The following is a 23,956-nucleotide window of genomic DNA, read 5'->3' as shown; positions in this document are numbered from 1 at the left end:
TTCCATGTAATACTTCTTTCTGGCTCAGGCCCATTGAGGCCTTCAGTTGCAAAACACTGGCTTTCACTGCAAGCAGTGAGGATACCAATGCAATGATATCATACCAATACATCAGTGACTGAGGTGTAAGACTTCAAATGAGGATTCATAGAGGATGTCCACATTCATATTCATAGCATTTTGGACTCCACGAATTCAATTCCTAAAGTGAAAGAACTGCTTACTCTGACTATGCATGCAGGTCACACTATATATTCAGAGAAGTGCCACAGGTTTACAATATCAGTTATGAAAACAAATGAGACATTTTTGTGTCTCCCCTTGCAGATTCCTCAGAACCACATGCAATAATAGTGCTGCAAACTTTTCAAACTCCAGGAATCAGCTCTGACACAACTGTTCAAAAGTACCTTTGCTCCGCACCATGCAAGGGCAATCTTTATCTGTCCTTGTCAAATGGTAGAAACAAGATTGCAATGTAGTTAGTAATCCTTTCAAAATAACCCTTTCATTTGGTATCATGCTTTCATGTCAAGAGGATGTCCCAAAGCACTTCACAGTATATACTGTAAAGTGGAGTGATTATGTTTTGTGGCGAACGTGGCAGTCAATTTGAGCACAGCAATATCTCACAAATAATTATAAATTTGAAGCCGAGGTTGATTTTCTCCCTTTTAATAAAATGTCCATATTTCACCTCTCTGGGATGGTGGTGTAGGAGGTAGTAAGTGACAAACTGCCATAAATCGTGATATATTGACTCAAGAAAAAAACTGCCAAAATTCACTATTGATCCAACATGGCCTTACCTACACTTGTGGAAATGTTTGGTGGGGGAGGGTGGGGCGCTTCTTCACAGTCCCACCGGCCACAGGTTGGCTACCACTGGTTTATAGCTATGGGAAATCATTGCACACGAGTGCATAGCTGGCACATATCTTAAGTCTTACTTGATGCAAATTGGATATATTTCAAATAGATCTGCATTACAAAGAACTGAAGTGAGAGGAGCTGAGTGTAGATCAACTATGAGATCCCCCTTATTCAGCATCAGATCTTCAATATAATTGACTCTAAATAACCTTTCATGTTTGGTTTCAACTTAGCATTAGTTCAGATGCATTCAAACAAAACCTGGAAGTAAACTCAAAGACAAATCCTTTGCATTCCACCCACCACAACCTTTCCCTATATGTACAGAACAGCTGTCACGTCCAATGTCAGCTGTGGTCTTGCTGCAATTTTACCAATGCTTGTCTACATGAACGCATGCATGGAAATTTCTAACCCCTCTCCTTAAAGTATGTGTGGAGCTTCCCTGCTGTGTGCATTCAGTCAGACAGGAAGTGGAAATAATATATTCTAATAAAATAATGATAATCTTTGCATTTGATATAGAGCCTTATCACGAGATGTCTCAAAGCACTTCACAGAATACACTGTAAAGTGCATATTTTGTCTGTGAAACACAGCAGCCAATTGCACACAACAGTTATGGATTGAATTGACCAATTTATTATTATTATTATTACTTTAAAGCAATTATTACCCTCAGAAAAGCGATCCGCCATCAACTAACAACCGGGTTCCTACTTACAACAACAAGATTCCATTTATAAAGCGCCTTTCACGTCGGGAGGACGTCCCAAGGCGCTGCACAGTTGGGTCATGACCCGAGCAGGGGGAAATGGTGAGGGGAGGGAAGGGAGGGAGCGAGGAGGGGGGAAATGGTCAGGGTGAGGGGAGGGAAGGGAGGGAGCGAGGAGGGGGAAGAGAGTCGAGAGGGGAGCTGAAGGCTCTAAATTGACTCTAAATAACCTTTCATGTTTGGTTTCAACTTAGCATTAGTTCAGATGCATTCAAACAAAACCTGGAAGTAAGCTCAAAGACAAATCCTTTGCATTCCACCCACCACAACCTTTCCCTATATGTACAGAACAGCTGTCACGTCCAATGTCAGCTGTGGTCTTGCTGCAATTTTACCAATGCTTGTTTACTGCTAGGTAAACAGAGGCGTGTGGCATAAGGAAACTTGCCCAACATTTCGCCCTACCATGAATTGAACCCAGGTCTCTCGCTTGCAATGCGAGTGCTTTAACCACTGAGCTACAGGACTCTATGCTATATTTTGTCTCACTATAACATGGAGCACACAATTCTTCTCTAACAAATTTAAAAGAAAACGTCTGGAACTTGAGTAGAACAATACTTATTCAATTTAATACAATGACAGAGCAACAAGGACTTGATGAACAGTTTTCTAGATATAAAGGACATTTTATGGCGGTAAAGATTTTTTTTATTAACTTTTGATTAACATGTTGCAGTCTAGCTTATTCTTTGGCTGCAACAGTAGCTGTAAACCAATACATTTCCTGAGAAGGGTCCCAGGATTGCTGCATCTTCAGGGATCACATCTGCAATACAAAATAAATGCTGAGGACTTTTAACAGATCAAGTAGAAATTATTTCCTTTCACAATTCAGGACTTTTAAGCCCTGTTCATTCTACTAAACCAGGGTCAGGATGACCAGAACACAACAGCATTTCCTCTGAGTTGATGCAAATCACTGCCCTGTGTTAGTTTCTGCACCAGGATGTATTACATCTTCCAGTTGATGCATTTGCTGATGCTGAAGTTTTGTTTCAACTGAAGAGAGTAGGAGGATTTCGTCAGATGATTATATAATTACTAATAAAATTTTATTCTTCGTGTCCACCAACAACTTTAAAAAAGGAGGCTTTTACTCTGAAATTGCCCCCTCACACTGCAGGCCCCACCCATTCCTCCCTCCATATCTTTGAACCTGTCCCCCCCTCCTCTCTCCATAACCCACATGAAACCGACCACCTACCCCTCTCCACCTCCTTACCCCCCTACTCACAGTCATCATATACCTCTCCCCGTCCACTGGCACCGTTCCCATCCTTCTAAAAACAGCCGTCATTACACCTATCCTTAAAAAACCCTCCCCTGACCCATCCCTGCTCTCAAACTGCTGCCCATATCGAACCTCCCTTTCCTTTCCAAGGTCCTGGAATGAGTCATTGGTTCCCAGCTTTGCTCCTTCCTCTCCTGCCACTCCCTTCACGAACCCCTCCAATCGGGTTTCCGTGCCGCCCACAGCACAGAAACAGCCCCGGTCAAAGTGACAAATGATATTCTGTCCATCTGCAACCAGGGCTCCCTCTGCCTCCTCGTCCTCCTTGACCTCTCTGCTGCCTTCAATACCGTTGACCTCCTCCGCCACTCCTCTCATCTCAACCTTCATGGTTCCATCCTTGAATGGTTCAGATCCTACCTCTCACATCATCTCCACCTCATCTCCACAAACGGCTTTTCCTCCAGCCCCCTTTCCTCAGGGCTCTGGCCTTGATTCTGTCCTTTTCAATATCTACATGTTCCCTCTTGGTGACATTATCCACAGACGTAGGGTCAATTTCCAAATGTATGCGGATGACACCGCATCTTTTCTACCTCACAACAGCGCCATGTCCTGCTCTGCCTTCCTTCACCTCCGCAACATCGCCTGACTCCGCCACTTCTCACACCGCAGGCCACCGATGTTTATACCGACACCCTCATACACGTATTCATAACATCCAGGCTCAAATATGCAAACTCCCTGCTTGTCGACCTCCCCAACTCCTCCCTCCATATGCTGCAGATCATTCAGAACTTTGCAGCCCTGGTCCTCTTCCGCACCAGGCACGTGGACCTTATCACCCCGATCCTCATCCGACTCCATGGCTTCCCATCACACAGAGGATACAGTTCAAGATCCTGGTCCTCACCTTCAAAGCCCTCCATGGCCTTGTTCCCCCTTACCTCTACGACCTTCTAACCCCCTACCAACCTGCCCGCTCCCTCCGCTCAGTAGGCTCCGGCCTGCTTCACGTCCCCACCATTGGCCCCACACTCCCTTCCAAAAAGATACATCTATACTGATATATTCTGCAACTAATGTACAGCATTTTTTTTTCGGGTTGTCATGGGAGCTACAATCCTCCCAGGAGTCCTACCAACAGGAGTCCTCCCAATCAGGTGTCCTACCAACAGGAGTCCTCACACTGATTCTTCCCACTCAGTCTTCCCACATGAGTGCTCCCAATAGCAAATTTTCTAAGCAAAAATCAAGACTTTCAAGGGCAAATAAAAATGCCAGGCAAAAGAGAGGACGAGTAAATTAAACTGAAGAACGAAGAACAGCACGGCTGGGCTTCTATGCTGAAAGGACTGCAAGAGCAAGGCAAAATGAGTTGCGTGCTCAAAGAACAGCCCAGCAGGACTTGGACGCAGAAAGGCAGACAAGAACTCAGCAAAATAAATTGCCTGCTCAAACACCAACATGGCTGGACTTCGACGCACAAAGGCATGCAAAGTGTACACATAGTATTTATGGCATGTTAAATGGTTTGTGAGTGTTATCACTGAAATCTACATTCCATATTGGATCTTTTGTTGCAAGTGTAGTTGTAATGGAAACAGCTAGGAGTATACAAAGATCATTAGTCTTTTTTAGAAAAACACAAACTTTTGTGGATAAATACCTGTTTTTCCAGTAGATTAAAGTTTCCTTGGACAGGGACTATGAAGTAAAGGGATTAATTTCTTCCTCTTCGAATGAAAGATGTTCCCACCTACAAAATATTATGAGTGTTCCACCAAGACTGCAAGAAGCACAGCAAGACTTTGGCAAGCCCAGTGTGCAGGAAACTAGTATTGAAACTAGCTGCATTAGGATTACATTCACACTGGATTGAACTGAGGGAAAAAGAAGTCTCATCTGTAAACTTCCCACCAGCTCCCTAGATTAGGTAATAAAATTCAATATCAAAGATACTAATAATACAGACAATTCCTTTTACAATTGAGACGTCTCAACAACGTGAATAAGGCACTATATCAAATGGAAGGATTATTATTATTAATACAAAATACATGGATTATTCCTGAATATACAATTCATTGTCTATAATAACAATATTTACATTTATATGTCATTATCATCATTGAAACAGCTCAAAGTGCTTTACATAACATATTGTAAAGTAGTGTGAATGTGTGCATTTTGTGGGTGAACAGAGCAGCCAATTTATGCGCAGCAATGTCCCACAGACAGTCATGGGGTGAGTGACCAGCTTTCTTTGGGGGATTGTTGGTTAGGGCACTGTGAGAGACTTCCTTCTCTTTTTGAATAGAGTCATGGGACCTTTAACATCCACCTGGACAGGCAGATGTTTTTAACGTGTCATCCAACGAACAGCACCTCAGCACTGTGCCGGAGAATCAGCACAGACGATACAAGTTCCAAGTCCTGACGTGGGGCTAGGACCCATAACCTACTGACTAAGAGGTAAGAGTGCCACTAACTGACCTAAGCTGACACCTAAATGTCCTTTAGATGAGACATTAAACAGAGGTCCAATCTGCATGTTCAAAGTGACGTTAAAGAACGATGACACAATTCAAAAAGGGAAGGCAGTCTCTCCCAGTGTTCTGGTCATCAATTCTCCAGTCAAATTAGTCATTAACCTCCTGGCTATTTGTAGGACCTTGCTGTGTGCAAATTGACTGCTAAATTCCCTACAAGTAAATGGTCACTACACTTAACAGTATTTACTGTGAAGTACATTGAAGTGTTTCAATGTGATAAGGTGCCAGGTCAAATTTATTATTTTTAATAAGAACTTAGTTTATCAGACCCAAATCTAAGTTCTTAAAGTAAGCATTTTGGGCTTAAAGGGGTCTGAAATACTGCCTTTAATCTTCACCTTTTTTATTGTGAAATTTCCTGGAATCTCTCACATTCCCATTAATTTTAATACCACCCACAGATTCTGAATTATTTTCCACTTGCACTGTGTCGACCTTTTTCACAGTACCAATCAACTTGTTTTCATCCTTTGCAGAAAACCCATGACACTGTATCAGCTGAATTCAGCCAGCCAATGTCATTAGCTGCAAGCACTATTTTAAGCAAAGTCTGCACCTGTCATCACTTTGAGATCAAGGTTACAAGCCACATTATGCCGCTCAAGTCATTAGAGGCATCAGTGTGTTCACCCTCCCCTGTTCAGAAATGCTTCATGCTAGTATTTCACCACACAGTTCGTTTAATGAAATTTTTTTTTAAATACACCTCAAACTTCCACCAGTAAATGGAAATACATTTCTATAGCCTATCGCAGGAACAAGCTCAGCATTAGTCACACTGAGATGTGACACCTTGTTAAAATGATTGAACAGAAACAAGATATTTAATTATGCACTAAAGTCGAATACAAATCACTCCATAACCTCTACTGTACCCTGTACAAACAGCTTAAAATGTGGCGCAGACATAATGGGCTCACTGTGACTGTTTATGTTTTTCAGCACAGATTTAGATAGGTGATCTGATACCATGATACTGCTCATGCTACTCTTTATCCATTCATTAGAAATGACACTAAAATCTCGCTGATTGACTCACTGCAATTTTCTTCCCTTCCATAATGTGTGTGTGGAAAGTACAAGATAAAACAGCACTTCACATTCACTTACAAGGTACAGTGTTTGGGGAAATCAAGAACATATTGATATCCTACTGCTCCACAGAGCAACATGCTATCAACATGTGTGCCATCATCTGAAAGAGGTCAATACCATATTTGAAAACACTGATAAATATTTATGTTCCATCAGTTTCTTCGTATCTATTAATATATAATATCCAATTCTTAAAAATAAATCCCTGATTTAAAAACAGTGAGTCTTGCACTTCTAATGTGACGGATACCAGAGCATCCAATTCCTGGTCTATTGTGGGTTAGTACAAACAAGATTGACCAAATGGTCTTCTTCTATGTTGTCAATTTCTATGGTGGGTTAGATAAACCCATTTAAATAAAGCCCCCTTACAGCATCAAAGAAACTTTCATCTCAGTAATTTGAAATGGCTCAGAATCCAGCTCCCAGAGAAAATATCTGAGCCCACTTCACTATCCAAAGTACTCTGATTTGAGTTTACAACTAGGCTGACACTCCAGTGTAGGACAGGGGAACAGAGGTGCCACTTATTTCATGGCTGTTTGTGGGACAGTGCATATTGGCTGCTACATTCACCTACAAATACAGAGTCACTACATTTTACACTAAATCCTGTGAAGTGCTTTGAGTCATCCTCCCAACATGAAATGCGGTACATCAATTGTAAGCATTATTGTATAATGCAGCTGAGATATTAAACCAAGTCTTTGTTTACCTGTTCAGGTGGACATTAAAGTTGCATAGCATTATTCAAAAAGAAAAGGGCGGTTCCCCTAGTATCTCAGCTAACAATTCCCACAAAAATTAATCACACACTTCATGGCTGTTTGTGAACCATCGCTATGTGGAAACTGACTGCTGAATTTGCCTACAAATACAGTCATTTCACCCGTGAAGATGTTTGAGCTATTTTGAAATAGGTGCTAGATCAAATACAAATATTATTGTTGTCATATAAATAATTTGCACCAAGCTTTGCAAAGTGCTTCACAAAAGCAGATTGAAACTCAAAGTGGGAGGGAGGTGGCTGAAACAGATACACAGCTGTTAGGGGATTTTAAAGCAGAGCAGGAGGAGCAAATCAAGGCAGAGGGATTTATAAGAAGAGTTACAGAAGGTGGAACAAAGTGTATCAGAAAGGTTGACTCTGGAGCTGACAAAGGTGGGATGATGGATTTTGCCTGAGTTGGAGGTGAGAGAGTGGGCAATGTGGAGGTGAGAGAGTGGGCAATGTGGACGTGAGAAAGTGGGCAATGTGGACGTGAGATAGTGGGCAATGTGGATGTGCGATAGTGGGCAATGTGGACGTGCGATAGTGGGCAATGTGGAGGTGAGGGGATTATGCTTTATTATGCTTCACTTCTACTAAATGGAGTTCTGCATATCAACAAAGTCTGAAGATAATGTGTCAGAACATAACCAGTTAGGAAGAGTGGGAACTGTTGGCCATGAACCTTCCATAAATGAAATATGCATTGGTATCAAATATACACCAGTGGAGGCAACGAAAAAATAATTAAGCTAATTCTTTGGTCTAAAGTCTAGCCTGTCTCTTCAATGCAGGGTTGAGGGAAGCATTATATTGTTGGAGGTGCTGTCCTTTGGAAGAAAGGTTAAACAAATGTCCCACCTGGCTGTTCAGGTGAACGATAAGGATCCCATAGGACTTCACAAAAAGAGAATTTAATTTCTGGCCAACAATCCCTCAGATTAAAAAAAAATGGTCATTCACTTCATGTAAATTGGTTGTCATGTTCACATCCAAGAATACACAGAAAACTCTGAAGCACTTTGAGATATTTTGACATGATAAGGTTCTATATCAAATGCAAGGAATATCATTATTGTACTCTCTTAACACATTGTTCCAGACGTGGGTTCCACAGTACACATTAACATGGACAAAACTGACCTACCAGCAACCTCAACACACGTTTAAGTCGACTTACTTAAAGCACAGAAATGAAGTGCTACCCTATTGTGGCTACCTACTCTAATCTCACAGCTCCCCTAATCTATCCTCAAATATTTATTCAAACAACAGATTCCCAAAACAATAAGTACATAACTGACTTCATGTAAAGCAACAACTCCTTATTGTGGTAGCTTTATAGATCCATTCATTAGAGCTGCAAACATTTTCTTTCCTTAAATTGTTCAGCTATAGTAGAATAGACATAAATAAATAAAGCAAACTCACCATCTTTGATGATAACCTTTATAATGCGAATAGATCCACCACGGGCTTTTGCAAAGAAGTCCTTCAATTCCCTGGTAGCTAGAAGAACCAGAAACATGTTGATAAAGACAAAACCCAATACACGTGGCTGCCCAGCAGCGTTTTGATTTAGATCTTTTGGAGACCGATTTCTCAATGTGGGTCTGTAGTGTAAAGTGTACAGCAAGTACTGATATTCAGTATGGCTCTGGTATTAAATACTGTGTGTGCATGTGATAAGAGAACTTGATACCACTATGGACGAACATAATCCCAAATTTAGCTGATGGCTAGGCAAGTGCTCACAGGCACAGCTCAAGTGATCGTTTATAACACACACATAGCATTTTCCGGGCTGTCTATGTATAGCTTGGATCTTGGGTCCTTCCTGGTTTTATTTTTAAAAACATACTTATGTACCACAAAGTTTAGGATGCCATTAGAAACAGCTGAGTGCAATCTAGAACATTGACAATTTGTTTTTCCTCATTCCATGGTCGTTGTGAAACTGCTTGAAACGTGGCATCAGGGATAGAAATAACCATCTATCTTCCTGTCCCATATGGGCAGAAAGCAAGACACCAACACGCGGACTGAGATCCATGGACATCAGCAGAGTTTGTTTTGCCATATTTTTGCTGAAACATTTTGAAAATTGAAATTGTAAACATTGGTTCACCACCAATTACTGTAGTTGGCAACTAATAATAAAATATCATATTTCTCGATGGAATTCAAATTCCACGTGTCCTTATTTTCTTCATGTGTATAGTACACAATGTCCGCATTTTGTCATTGCCAACTATGACTAAATCATTTTTGCCTTTATGTATCATGTACGTCAATATCAATTTCAGTGATAGCACTCACTGGTACCACCCAAACCTTCCTTATACTTCACTTATGGTTATTTTGTTTAAATGTTTCTACCATCAGGATCGGTATACCTTTTCATAGAATCTCCTTTGCTGTATGAAACCCAGCAACCAATTTCGCACAGCTGTGTCCCACAAATAGTCGTGGATTGAGTGACCAAATTATTATTATTATTTATTTTATTTTTGAAGGGATTATTACCCCTGGAAATGCAATCCGCCAATTGACTAATAATCAGATTCCTACTTACTACTAGACAGAGGCATGTGGAGTAAGGAAACTTGTTCAACGTTTCGCCCTACCCGTGAATCAAATCCAGGTCTTCTTGCTTGCGAGACAAGTGCTCTAACTAAGCTACAGGACTCCACTAAGTCACTAAGTCAAATTCATGGATGACTCCATTCAGAAATGCTGTGGACATCAGAATAATTGCTGTCAATACTAAAGAAATTTCTAAATTAAACCACAATGTTACTACAATGTTATAAATACTTGCTCTCTTTGCAATCCCCCAACATTGATTTGACCAGATGTTGAGGATTAAATTACATAAATTTAGAGTATAAAAAATGGCAACAAACAGAGCTTGTCCAGGGTTGGATTACTACAGAAGTAAACCTTCACAGACATGGATAATGTAAATACATCCCTGGCTCCAACAAGCCTTTAGGAATTGCAAAATAAATTACTGGAGATAGTTCTTTCTTGGTCTCATCACTTTCTCCCTCTAGCTTTTTCACCCCTAATCATGTGGAGGTGGGGAGAGGGGTTTACTCAGTACCTCCTCATATCAATTGTTTTTTATTAACCGGGTATCTGACATATGCGGAAACCATGCTTAAGAGTATCCAAACCAAACTGAAAATTCCATGCATCCCACCTATACACAAAATTCCAGAGATAGATTGCTGGAACGGAATGAGCATTTTCTCACTAGAGGGACACATCCTGTTCACCCAATTTTGGAAAGTATTAGGCGCAGGTTGGCAAGAGCCAAGGCTTGGGGACCCCATAGTGTGTGTTGGGGGTATTGCTGGAGTTTAACCAGTTAAAACCACATAGTTTGCCATTACAACTGGTGGTCAAGTGTTCAATGCAGGGGGGCTTTTTATTTCACTTGTTGAACTGAGCTAGGCTCAGATTGACTTCTAGCATTTAGCTGTCAGTTTCTCCAGCTGTTGTGTACCGCCTTTCTTGAACTGGAGCCAGTGTAGTGTTAAAAGATACTTCATACAACTCCCTGATATCTTGTGCACTCAAAAATTATTTTCCTCTGTATGGTAAAATTAATCTGCACATCTGAATGATTGCTTCAAGTTCAAAGAAAGTTGCATATCAATTACACTATATGTCACAGCAGAGTGCATTGAAACGCAGCTTGAGTAGTGGGATGTCAATTCAGTCATGTTTCAGTCCAATTCAAATGAACCTATACAGTGCTCTGGTCAAGACACACCTAGAGTACTGTATATAGTTCTAGTCACCGCATCATTGTGTCAGCCTGGCTCAGTTGTTGGCAACTGAAGATCATGTGTTCAAGGCCAATGTTTGGTCTTGGAACCCACATAGACTATGCTGACACTCCAACGCAGTGCTGGAGGTTTCCTGCAACATTCAACCGAGGCCTGTCTAGGTGGACGCTAAAGATCCCATGGCCCTCGCCTCGGAAGTGAGAAGACCCAGGTTTGATTCCCGGGCGGGACAAAATCTTAGGCAAGTTTCCGTACTCCACAAACGTCTGTTTACTTAGCAGTAAGTAGGAACCCAGTTGCAGTCGATTGGTGGTTCGTTTTCTGGGGGTAATAATTCCTTCAAAATAAATAAATAAACCTTGGGTCACTCAATCCACAACTGTTTGTGGAACACTGCTGCGCACAATTGTCTATCGTGCATCACCCACAAAATGCAGTCAATTCACTTTACAGTATATTTCGTGAAGATCTTTGAGAAATCTCAATGACGTGATAAGGCTAGTGCTATATCAAATGCAAAGATTATTATTATGGCACTATTCAAAAAGAATGGAGTTTATTCCGGAGTCTTGGCCAACAATCCTATAAATAAATTTGTGTCACTCACCCCATGACTGTTTGCAGAACATTGCTCTGCACAAATTGGCTGCCGTGTTCGCCCACAAAATGCACATGGTCACACCACTTTACAGTATAACCTGTGAAGTGCTTTGAGATGCTTCAATGACATGACAAGGTGCTACAACAACAACAACAACAAGATTCCATTTATAGAGCGCCTTTCACGTTGGGAGGACGTCCCAAGGCGCTGTACAGTTGGGTCAGGACCCGAGCATTGGGGAAATGGTCAGGGTGAGGGGAGGGAAGGGAGGGAGCGAGGAGGGGGTAGAGAGTTGAGAGGGGAGCTGAAGGCACGGTCAAAGAGAAAGGTCTTGAGACCGGCCTTGAAGGAGGAAAGGGAGGAGGCGGCGAAGGCACTGGGGGATGGAGTTCCAGAGCCTCGGGGCTGAGAGGCTGAAGGCCCGACCACCGATGTTAGGGCGGTTGGGGCGGGGGATGTGGAGCAGACCGGAGCCAGAGGAACGGAGGGTATGGGCAGGTAGGTAGGGGGATAGTAGGTCGGAGAGGTAGGAGGGAGCAAGACCATGAATGACCTTGTAGGTGAGGATGAGGATCTTGAATTCGATCCTCTGGGGGATGGGGAGCCAGTGGAGGTGAGCGAGGGTGGGTGTGATGTGGTCCCGAAGCCTGGTGCGGGACAGTACACGAGCTGCAGAGTTCTGAATGACCTGCAGCTTGTGGAGGGAGGTGCCGGGAAGGCCGGCGAGGAGAGAGTTCTCATAGTCCAGCCTTGAGGTGTTAAAGGCGTGGACCAGAGTTTCAGCAGCGTGAGGGGTGAGGTAGTGCCGTAGTCTGGAGATATTCCGGAGGTGATGGAAGGCGGTGCCAGTTGTGGCGCGGATATGAGGGAGAAAGGACAGCTCAGGGTCGAACAGAACGCCGAGGTTCCTGATGGCTTTGAGAGGTGGAGAGTGCAGCCTTGGATGCTGATGGTGTCAGCGCCTGAGGAGCGGAGGCGCTGACGTGAGCCAATCAGGAGGGCCTCAGTTTTACGCACTTTGAGCTGAAGAAAGTTGTCTCTCGTCCAGGACTCGATGTCGGACAGGCAGCTGTCAGGACATCGGGGGTCGTGGAGTTGAGGGTAGAGGAGGAAAGGTAGAGTTGGGTGTCATCCGCATACATGTGGAAGTTAACCCCATGTCTGCAGATGATGTCACCACAGGGGGAGCGTATAGAGGGTGAAGAGGAGGGGACCGAGGACAGAGCCCTGAGGGACACCGCACGAGACAGTGCGGGGGGGGGAGGAAAAGCCGTTCGTGGAAACAAAGTGAAGACGGTGGGAGAGGTACGACCTAAACCAATCAAGGACAGGGCCTTGAAGATTGAGGTGGGAGGACAAGCGGTGGAGGAGGATAGAGTGGTTGACCGTATCGAATGCTGCCGATAGGTCGAGGAGGACGAGGAGGCATAGGGAGCTCTGGTCATAGATGGTCAGGATGTCATTGGTGACCTTGACCAGGGCAGTTTCTGTGCTATGGGCAGCACGGAAACCTGACTGAAGGGGTTCGAATAATGAATGGGTGGAGAAGAAAGAGCGCAGCTGGGAGGCGACAACTCGTTCAAGGACCTTGGACAGGATGAGATCGTTGATGACCAGGGCCTTGTTTTTGTTACAGAGGGAGCGGACGTTTTGCAGTCCGATCAAATGCAAAATACATCAGATGCAAGGATTATTACTATAGTACAACTAGACCCCAAGTCCTAGAGGTAGTGCAGAGGAAAGCGATGAGAATAGTCTCCAGTGTTAGAGGAATAAGCAAACTCTTCAGCCTTGATAAGAGGTCTCAGAGGGGACCTTATAGTCGGGTATAACATTTTAAATGGGATTCAAATAGTAGACTGGAAACAATACTTTTGAATCCACAAAGACAGGAGAACAAGAAGACATAGGTTTAGGGTTGCAATGGCCAATTTCAGGACGAATACCTGAAAGTTTTCCTTTACCAAACGGGCAATTAATGACTGGAACAGGTTACCAGAAAGGCTGGTTGAGACCAGAACACTGGACTTGTTTTTTGAATGAGCTTGATGCTGTGGATAAAGGCTCGTAGTGGGTATTCTGGATGATTGTGGTTGTTTGTGAACGTTGCTGTGTGCAAATTGGCTGCTGTGTTTACCTACAAATACACAATTACTACACTGTGAAGCACTTTGAGATGTCTTGACAACGTGACAAGGCAAACTTTACTTTTATTAATAATCTAGACTGGTCTCCAGCTGGATAATCATCCAGAGCTATTGGGATTTACAGATTCAAAGAAATTACTTCATGGAGGTCATTCGGTCAGAGTGTGTGGATAGCTACATTACAGATTATCTAACTATTCCACACAAACGCATTACGGAAATATACTGCAGGTTTCCCCAGGGCAAACACAAAAGAAGCCTGCTTGTTGCTTTATAATAATAATAATAATAATCCTTGCATTTGATATAGCGCTTTTCAAGTCGGAAGGACGTCCCAAAGCGCTTCACAGAACACACTGTAAAGTGAATTGACTGTATATTTGTGGGCGAACGCAGCAGCCAATTGCGCACAGCAATGTCCCACAAAAAGTTGTAGATTGAAAATGACCAATTTATTATTGTTTTTTTTTTGGAGGGATTATTATTAGGTGTGTGGAGTAAGGAAACTTGCCCAAAGTTTCGCCCTGCCTGGAATTGAACTCAGGTCTCCCGCTTGCAAAGCGAGTGCTCTAACCACTGAGCTACAGGACTCCACGTTATAGAGATGCCTCACATCCTCGTGAAGTTTGGTAATGCATGCATGTTTCAGATGCCTCCAAAGCCTCCCCATTAAGCTGATGTAAACAAACCTGAGGTATGTTTGGCACCATGTTCATACAAAAAGGCATTTGATTAGGTCATTTTCCGATAACAGTGTCACGGTCAAGGCCTTTGTATTGAGGAACACTGAAGGGTGTTGATACATCACTTAATTTAGAGCAAGTTGAATTAATTTAGAGCGTGGTGGAATACAATGAACCAAGGTCAGTGATCTGGGCCAATGGACTGGTTCCCAATCATTTTGTTCCCAATATACTGCACCCTGCTTAACAACATCTAGTTAACCAGTACGTGTTCAGATACCAAAATTCAGCATTTGCAATTTCTATATAATTTGCATTGGGTCTCTTCTCCCAACGACCTTACCTCCTTGGTCACTTTCCTCACAACTTCCTCTCTGATATTCTCAACAATTTTGTCCCATCATCTCTCACACCGTCTCCTATTTCCCCCAAGTCCCTCCTGGTACACCAGTGATCTCTGTTCCCTCAAATCACAGGTGCGTGCCGCTGAACACATCTGGCTCAAATCCAACCTAATGATCCACTATCAGATTTGGCTAGACCCTCGTCTCAGCTAAATCATCCTTCTACTCCAGCTTCATTCTGGAGGCTAAGGACAACCCCAGATTCCTCTTCTCTACCACTAACTACTCCTCCCCTCACCATCGCATGCCTCACCCACCTTCTCCTCCATCTCGAAATGCGAGGAGATAATCGTCTTTTTCGGGTCCAAAATTGCAGGGATCTGCTTCGCTGCCCCTGCGTTTTCTACTGCTACTCCCTCCCCATGTCCCCCCCTTCACACCAGCACAGTTACCACTCCCTTAAAAACAGCAGTTATCAGCCCCAGCCTCAAAAAATCTTTCCTTTACCTTTCTCAGTTCTCTAACTGTAATAATAATAATCCTTGCATTTGATATAGTGCCTTATCATGTCGTTGAGACGTCTCAAAGCGCTTCACAGAATATACTGCAAAGCGTAAAGTAAAACTACAATTGCATCTACAATCTCTCTTTCCTTTGCAAAGATCTGGAACGAGCCGTTGTTTCCCAGCTTCTCTTTCCTCTCCAACCTGTTTCCTTGCTGCTCACAGTAGACTGTCCTAGTCAAAGTCACAAATGATATTCTTTCCATCTGCAATCAGGGCTCCCTCATCCTTAATGATCTCTCCGCCACCTTTCACATTATCAACCAATTGTGCACGGCAATGTCCCACAAACAGCTATGGGGGATTGTTGGTCTTGACACCAGTAGAAGTTCCCTTCGCTTTTCAAATAGTACCATGGGATCTTTAACATCCACCTGAACACGCAGATGGGGCCTCAGTATAACATCTTATCCAAAGGTTGGCCCCTCCAACAATACAACGTACTCCCAGCACTGTATTGGAGTGTCATCTTAGAGGGTGGTCCAACTGGCGGCACGCAGGCCAGATTCACATCCCTCCTTCCATTCCATCTGGCCCATCTGCTCCCTCCATAACCCGTAAATGTTAAGTTTATGGAAGGGAAACACAAAAATATTGCTTATGCTGCCTTAAGGATGTTTCTCAAATTGGGCATGGGACTTGAACCCTCAACCTTCTGACTCAGAGATGAGACTGCTATCACTGGGCCAGGCTGAGACAAGCCTGGTAAAACATCACTGCATGTATACTTAGAGAAACATGCAAATGCCAACAATGTGATATTACTGCCTTGATGATCGTTGTGGCTAGCTCTAACATTAAAAGATTAATACCTGACTTCAGTCCACTGTACAAAACATTAAAACTGTGTTTTTTAAAAATACCCAAAGCCAAATGCAAAGTAGGAATAAACCAGGAGCCGCTACTCCACATTCCCAGCATGACGAACAGTGGTCATTGAGTGCCATTTGAAGAGATCCGAGAGCATATATAGTGTGTGACACAAGAGTTAAAGTGGCAGGAATGTAGATCAAATATATAACAAATAGCAATAAGGCTACAGTTTTAACCTTAGGATTTTAATGATGTTCATTCTAGTAACAAAAAAACAATTAAATCTGTAAAAGAGAAGTTTTCCTTCTCACTAGCTCTCCTAAATTTCACATTTTCATCACTTTACTAATGCTCCTCTGGAATTAGCCACTAGAATCTATAGTGTGGGGGTGACTGCCCACTGATCTATCCTCGATTCCTGTGGGAACCTCCATCCCTCCATTAAGTGGCTCACAATGAAAATACAGACAGGGTCAGGTTGTCCTTGGAATAACACATGACTGAACAGTGAAGAAAACCAATCGAAATCCCAATTCAAGTCCTGTACAATCCTTCGGCCAACAGAATACAAAAATCAATCACTTCACATTAATGAATTATTGCAATGTACAATTTGTTGCATGGCACTTGCAAGCAAAAGCACACATGGTATTGCTTTGCTGCACTGCAAGCTCAATTAACTTAAGTGTGCTTAGCTAGCATAAATGGCCTGAATTTCCAAAACAACATTTGTAGATTTAACAAGCTCAATGCTAAAAACAAACTAAATCTAATAACCATATAAGGGAAGTACAGTTCAAAGACTAGTTATTATCTAATCACTAAATAACTTAAATTGATAGGTGTTCTGATTCAAGTAGAATAAAAATATTGACAGGATTCTCCAAATGATCTTTGCAGTATTAATTTGCGTACTTATTTTCAACTCAAATAACATTTGTTTTCAGTTGATGAGCTGTCACACAGGCCATCCATTCCCTGACCTGTTTTTGAAACATAAGTATTAACTAGTCCTTGCATTTAATATAAATTATGGGAGGATTTACAAGATTTACTATAGGACAGTGATTGTATTTTGTAATTCACTTTACAATCTATTCTGTGAAGCGCTTTGAGACGTCGAGAAGACGTGAAAAGCGCTATATCAAATGCAAGGATTATTATTTGTTATTATGACTTTGTTTTTTAACTTTGATCCTTCTTCTCCCTTTTATGTCAAGTCCTTCCCTCAACTGCATTGTTTGTCTAAGATAAGGTAGGCTCCTTCTTCCTCGTCCTCCATCCCTTAATGAGTCAAGGTACAAAACTCTCTCTATCTGGAGAGCGTTCACTTGGCACTGGCCCAAGATCACCTCCAACATAACAAATCTGCAACAACATCACCAAAATACCAGAATAAATCGATAATGTACCTCTTTAATGTCCTGGAGCTCAGAGGTTAGAGTACTTGCCTTGCAAGTGAGACACCTGGGTTCAATTCCCGGCAGGGCGAAACCTTGGGCAAGTTTCCTTACTCCTCACGCCTAATAATAATCTCTCCAAAACAAAAAAACAATAATAAATTGGTCATTTTCAATCCACGACTGTTTGTAGGACACTGCTGTGTGCAATTGGCTGCCGCGTTTCACCCACATATATACAGTCAATTCACTTTACACCATATTCTGTGAAGCGCTTTGAGACGTCTAGAAGACGTGAAAAGCGCTATATCGAATGCAAGGATTATTATTAATGTGACTTCCAATACCCAGTGTGTTTCCATAAGGGGAGGAGAGTAAAAAATCATAAGGTACCTTAATCGGCAATGAATCTCATAGCAACTGCGTTAAGTAAAGTTAGCAGAGGCTATGTAGTAGGAGTATTATTTAATTTTCAAAAATAGGTTTACGGAGTGGACAGCCTGTGAGACAGCTAGTCAGCTGAAAATGAGTATTATTTGAGTTGAAAACAAGTACACAAATGAATACTTTAAGGATCATTTACCTTCCGGCTTGCCACCTCTCCCTTGCCTCCTTCAAAGCCCATCTTAAGACCTTTCTTTTCAACCTGCTTTTGGTCATCTTCACAATACTCCCGCGACCCCGATTCCAACCTCCAGCATAGGTGCAAACCCATCACTGTCTGGTGCCTTGGGATGTCCTCCCAACATGAAAGGTGCTAAATAAATTTTAAGCACTCTGCGTGGAGAGCGCTGTATAAGTGCAAGTTGTGGTTGTTGTAAATGCAATGTGTTGTTGTTGTAGTAACTGGTCTGCTTGACTTCTTAGGGAAATGGTGGAAAGAGGAATCTAGTGAAGGCTTTTATACCAGAAGCTTATACTAATACCGAGAAGCAGAATAGAAAAACATCCATGATTTGTCCATGACAGAGACTGAGTTAAAGGTTTACAGATGTACAAATGCTGTAATTTTTCCAACTTATTTTCAGATAAGGTTAAAGAAAATTTTTTTCAAAGATCAAATTTTTAGCATTCCCTGTGTGGTCTAAAGTGCCTAGAAAACCAGCTGCTTCCTAAACCTCACGTGGACTCTGCACTGCAGTCATCCTCTCACCATCAGCTGAGTCATGGGCAATGGCTTTATCATTAACATTTAAAATGCTGCTTAATGTGAGCAGCCATCTCTCGGTGAGGATTTACATTTACCAAAGTTAAACCAGTTTTGAATATCTCTTGAATGACAGGATCTCGTCACATCAAGTCTTATGTATCTCGCGTTCTTGTACAAGGAACAAGGATTTGATAGTTTCTGTGCATCTTTCTCTCCTTGCAGTTTTCCAGATTAGGCAACTTCCCCAGATCTCAGTCTCTGCTCTTGAGACATATACTGCAGGTGCACAATACAAGCAGCCGATCGGCCGCCTGCCTTCAGTTCAGCAGTGGTGAGGCTGAGATTAGAACCCAGGCAGAGCGGATTATTGAACCCGTGCTCTCGAATGCCTCAGTGTAGAAGAAAGGAAATACTTTCAATGTTGTTTCATCCTCCTGCGACATATTCCAGCTACAATAAGAGTATGTCACATGTGTACTCCCCAGCTGTACCAAATACAGATGAGGCTCAGCAAAAAAAACACATTCTGCTTTTTCCGCTCTAAAATGCACATCTTGCATGATTAAGAGTGCAGAACTCAAGTTCAAAATTAAAAAGAAACTCAAGAATATTCTCTCTCCCCAACACTTCTTACCCAGTTACACAGGAACGGACCTGCAAATTAATGATATTATATTTGGGATTGGAAGCTGAATTGATCCATCAATGGTAGCTGTCAAAGAACCAGAGCTTGCCTTTCTTTCTTCACTCCCATATTTCTCTGCTTTTTTCATAACCAGATTGTTAAATTCATTACATTTTCTAAGCCATGTTTCCTCGGTGCTACCCATCAGCGAAGTTACCTGCTCTCATGCCTCTGCAATGCTCTTAAAAGAATTGTGGGAGAAATGAATGCATGACTTCACAACGCTCGGAATGGAGAAGGTCTATGGTCTGTGTTCTGCTGTGACATTTTCATATCCGACTCGAGGTTTGGATTGACTGTGATCTTCGGTTTGCATCTTTCTATACCAAGGCATTATTCATTTATAAAGGCACAACTTATTTACTATTAACTATAGTGTGCAATTCAATCTTTTGTTGAAAGCATCACCTAACAAAATTTAAAAAACATACACAAAGAGTGTAGTTGGTGCTTGAAGGTGGTTGAGGAATAAAGTACGTACTCTCATTTGAGAATATGATAGCTACAGATTCATTTCCGATGCAGCAAGCTCAAGTTATTCTATAGGCAGGTAACATAATGCTTAATCGTGAACAGATTAGCCAAGGTAATTCCAATTGCAAAAGGTGCCAAAAGGCTTTCCCCTTCCTCTTTGATGACGTAAAATCGATTAAACCGAATGCCTGTAATCAGAGTATAAAATAAATGGTAATGCGATCTTATAATTTATGCGCAAAGGGATGAATTTCATATGTGCACTGGGTACTCTACTACAATGAAAAAGTGCACTTTATTGACAAACTACTCATACGCTAGCAATGTAATCCACACCCAGTGGAGCGAATGATATGACAAGGTCATTCTTTCCACCGCCACAATGAAATAGTTACAGATTACAGAGCACAGCAAACAGATAGCAAATAGTATCTTTAATGCAGGTTTGGTGTGGACTGTGAACTTCAAGTGAGGCACAGTGTTAAAGTGCAAAGCATCGCCTGGTAACACTCTAATGCTCGTCATTGGATACCATCTTATCTTATTTGCTTATGTTACAATTCATGGACATCCAAGCAGCAGAAAAAGGAACACCTTTTGAAACACCCTCAAGATGGCCACTCTGTATCCTCTTTTGGTTAATTATCTTTTTTCTCCTTCTAAGTCTTCCCATATCATATACCGGCAACCAGACAACTGGATTGTGTGTCAAATGACTCAAAGATAATCCACAGTTGCAATTTTCCTTCCCCAACAAGCGGCTAATGAAGTCAATTCAGCCCCTTCAGCGTCCAGTCTTACTACTCTCCCACTCACATCAACCAGCTCATCATAGGCAACTCTTCACTTGTCATGAATCAGACATCGACCTCCCTGGTACCACAACTCATTGAACCATTAGATATGCCTCAGGGAATCCTTCCCACAAATTATATAGCATGAAAATTACACCACAGGAGGCCGTTTGGTCCAACAAGCCTATACTGGTGCCAGCTCCCCCATTGGAACTATCCACTGTCAATAAAGTGCACTTTTTCATTGTAGTTGTGTACCCAGGAGACAAATGAAATTCATCCCTTTGCACATAAACTGTAAGCCTGATTCTCTGCTCTCCACCCTCCCTCATCCTTTTATACTCGTTTACTCCTAGTTTGTTGTAGGACATTGCTGTACGCAAATTAGCTGGGATGTTCACTACAAAATACAGAGATAATAATAATTATTGCATTTAGTGTAGCACCTTTCACATCAAGAAGGCATTCCAAAGCTCTTCACAGGATTTACTGTAAAATGGAATGACAATATGTCACTCTTTACAGGTCATACTTTACAGTAAATTCTGTGCAGTGTTTTGAGACATTTGAGAATATAGTTAGGTGCTACATCAAATGTAAGGATTTATTATTTTATTTATCATTTCTCAATATATTGAGGATAACCTGAACACTGACACATTAACATGGAAACAAATGATTTCCTCCCCTAAGTCCATTATTTAGCGACTACACTTTGAGCACTTTTTTAAAAAAATTGTGAAAAAAACATTTTTCCACAGAAATTGTCACACCACAAACAGTAAAATGTTAGAAAAAAATGGAACTCCACTCAGAAGAAGCTCAACAAATGAGTTGCTTCCAGTGTCCTGGCTAATAACCCCCCAATTAAAACTGCTCATTCATTTCATGGCTGTTTGTGGGGTCATTGTTGTGTGTAAATTGACTGCCGCATTTGCCCACAAATGCCCTGTTTTTAAACCCACTTTGAGAAACTCTCTGGCAGTGAATTGCACTGTGCCAAAGGCTGTTATTACAGATAGGGTGACTGTACTTCCCTGATTTCTGGGAACAGTCCCCATAAGAGTATTGTGCCGCTGGAAAATTTGCCCTGTCTTAAGTTCAGCAACAGCCTGAGCAGAACAATAACATTCAAAAACAGATACACTGATCAGATACAGAAATACAGCCAGTAATCAGGAATTGTGATGAGTTTAAATTTTTAATATGTATATATAATATATAATGCTCCTATATTGTATAATATATAATGTATATATATATATATATATACTATGATTCTATAGCGGGGGAGTGGGATTGATTTGGATAGCTCATTTAAAAGAGCCGGCACAGACATCGATTGGCCAAATGGCCTCCTTCTGCACTGTATAATTCTATGATTCTATGATATGAGTCTCTGGATTTGGTTTAGAAAATATCACCGTATAATACAGAGGCATTGGGAAGCTCCGCTGCCATTGTGGGAAATTGGATTCATGAGGACAGTTGGGGCTAATCTGACATGAGGCCGTCAAGATTATAAATTGCATTTATGTAGTGCCTTTGACAGTTGGGAGGACAACCCCAACGCTGGACAACGAGGGGTTTGCACCTGAGCTGCAGGTTTGAAGCAATAGGGGGTGGAGGACAAGGGGTGGGAGGACACCTGAATACACGGTCAAAGAGGAAGGTTTTGATATGGGCCTTGAAGGAAGCAAGTGAGGGGGTGAGGGGGTGAGTGAGGGGTTGAGGGGATGAGTGAGGCGGTGTGAGGGGGTGAGTGAGTGGGTAGGGGATGAGGGGGTGAGTGAAGGGATGAGTGAGGGGCTGAGGGGATGAGGGGGTGAGTGAGAGGGTGAGAGGATGAGGGGATGAGGGGGTGAGTGAGGGGATGAGTGAGGGGCTGAGGGGATGAGGGGGTGAGTGAGAGGATGAGGGGGTGAGGGTGTGAGTGAGGGGTTGAGTGAGGGGATGAGTGAGAGGGTAAGGGGATGAGGGGGTGAGTGAGGGTGTGAGTGAGGGGATGAGGGGGTGAGTGAGAGGGTGAAGGGTGAGTGAGGGGGTGAGGGGGTGAGTGAGGGGATGAGGGGGTGAGGGGATGAGGGGGTGAGGGAGGGGATGAGGGGGTGAGTGAGGGGGTGAGTGAGGAGTGAGGGGGTGAGTGAGGGGTGAGGCGCGGGGGCTTTGGGGTGGAGTTCCACAGGGAGGGGGGGGATAGGCTGATGGTGAAGCAGACAGTGGGGGGGGGGGGGGACCGGGAGGTTATAGCGGGGGCAGCGGGAGGGGGGGACGAGGACGGGGATCTTGAACTTTACTGATGAGTTTAACTTTAAATAGAGCTTCAGTTTAATTTACTGTTGAGGTGTAATGAGGATCTCCCGAACAGCCCTGACAGCGCCTCCCGGGCACCCTAACCTGCTGGGGAGGCGGGGGGCGGGCGCTCGGCCTGATGGACAGCTCGCTGCAGCCAATCCGAGCCTACACCGGCCGCCCTCCAGCCAATAGCCGAGGCGCAGAGGTGGGACATCCGCGCCCACTAAGTGCGGTTGTCTCCCGGGAGGACTCGATGCCGGTTTCCCGGCAACTGAGGAGAAACCGTTAAGCTTCGCCCGGACCTCGAGCCGCGAGCGGCTGCGCACGCGCCCTCCCCCCCTCCCCATCGGTCAACGATTCGTCTCCCAGACGAGCACTTACCGGGTATTCCTGTCTGGTGCGACATTGCCCGAGGCGCTGCTTTGGCTCCTGTGTCCGCGGAGAGACGCCGAGGAATAGACACGTCAACCCGCAGCCGCTGCCAACTCCATCTGGAGGCGGAGCTGCTCGCGACCAGCTGAGGTCGGCACATGTGCGCCACCCGGCGCCCGCGCAGCCTCACTGCAGCCAATCACCAGCACAGCGTCCCCACGCGGCCGCCCAGCCTCACTGCAGCCAATCACCAGCACAGCGACCCCACGCGGCCGCCCAGCCTCACTGCAGCCAATCACCAGCACAGCGACCCCACGCGGTCACTCAGCCTCACTGCAGCCAATCACCAGCACAGCGCCCCCAGTAACTGAACCCCCTGTGACACTCCCCCTCCTCTCTCAGGTGCTCAGGTCACCACTGCAATCCTCTGCCTCTGGGGAGGTTCACGGGGACATCAACTACTCGGTGGTCTCCAATAGACAGGTTCTAGACCCGGGGCTCGTCCGGAGACCTCAGAGGGACAGACCGGCCACTGGG

At 43.4% G+C, this 23,956-nt stretch overlaps 1 protein-coding gene across 3 annotated transcripts in view; it reads right to left on the bottom strand.

The window, feature by feature from the left end:
* LOC103176628 (twinfilin-2) overlaps positions 1-23,552 on the bottom strand; it is a 57,352-nt gene extending 33,800 nt beyond the window's left edge. For 2 of the 3 annotated variants that reach the window (XM_042339566.1, XM_007890280.2), the window contains exons 1-2: positions 23,429-23,552; positions 8,733-8,810 (exon numbers count right to left, since the gene is read on the bottom strand). In XM_042339566.1, the coding sequence (XP_042195500.1) occupies positions 8,733-8,810; positions 23,429-23,453 (103 nt within the window). In that variant the 5' untranslated portion in view covers positions 23,454-23,552. The remainder of the gene's footprint in view (positions 1-8,732; positions 8,811-23,428) is intronic. The other variant, XM_007890281.2, reaches the window with a different exon arrangement.
* Positions 23,553-23,956: the final 404 nt, after the last annotated feature.

This window comes from Callorhinchus milii, unplaced genomic scaffold (assembly GCF_018977255.1).
Source record: "Callorhinchus milii isolate IMCB2004 unplaced genomic scaffold, IMCB_Cmil_1.0 Scaffold12, whole genome shotgun sequence".
Taxonomy (NCBI): domain Eukaryota; kingdom Metazoa; phylum Chordata; class Chondrichthyes; order Chimaeriformes; family Callorhinchidae; genus Callorhinchus; species Callorhinchus milii.
The sequence above is the reverse complement of the archived record's forward strand: the minus strand, read 5'-3'. Positions and strand labels throughout refer to the sequence as shown.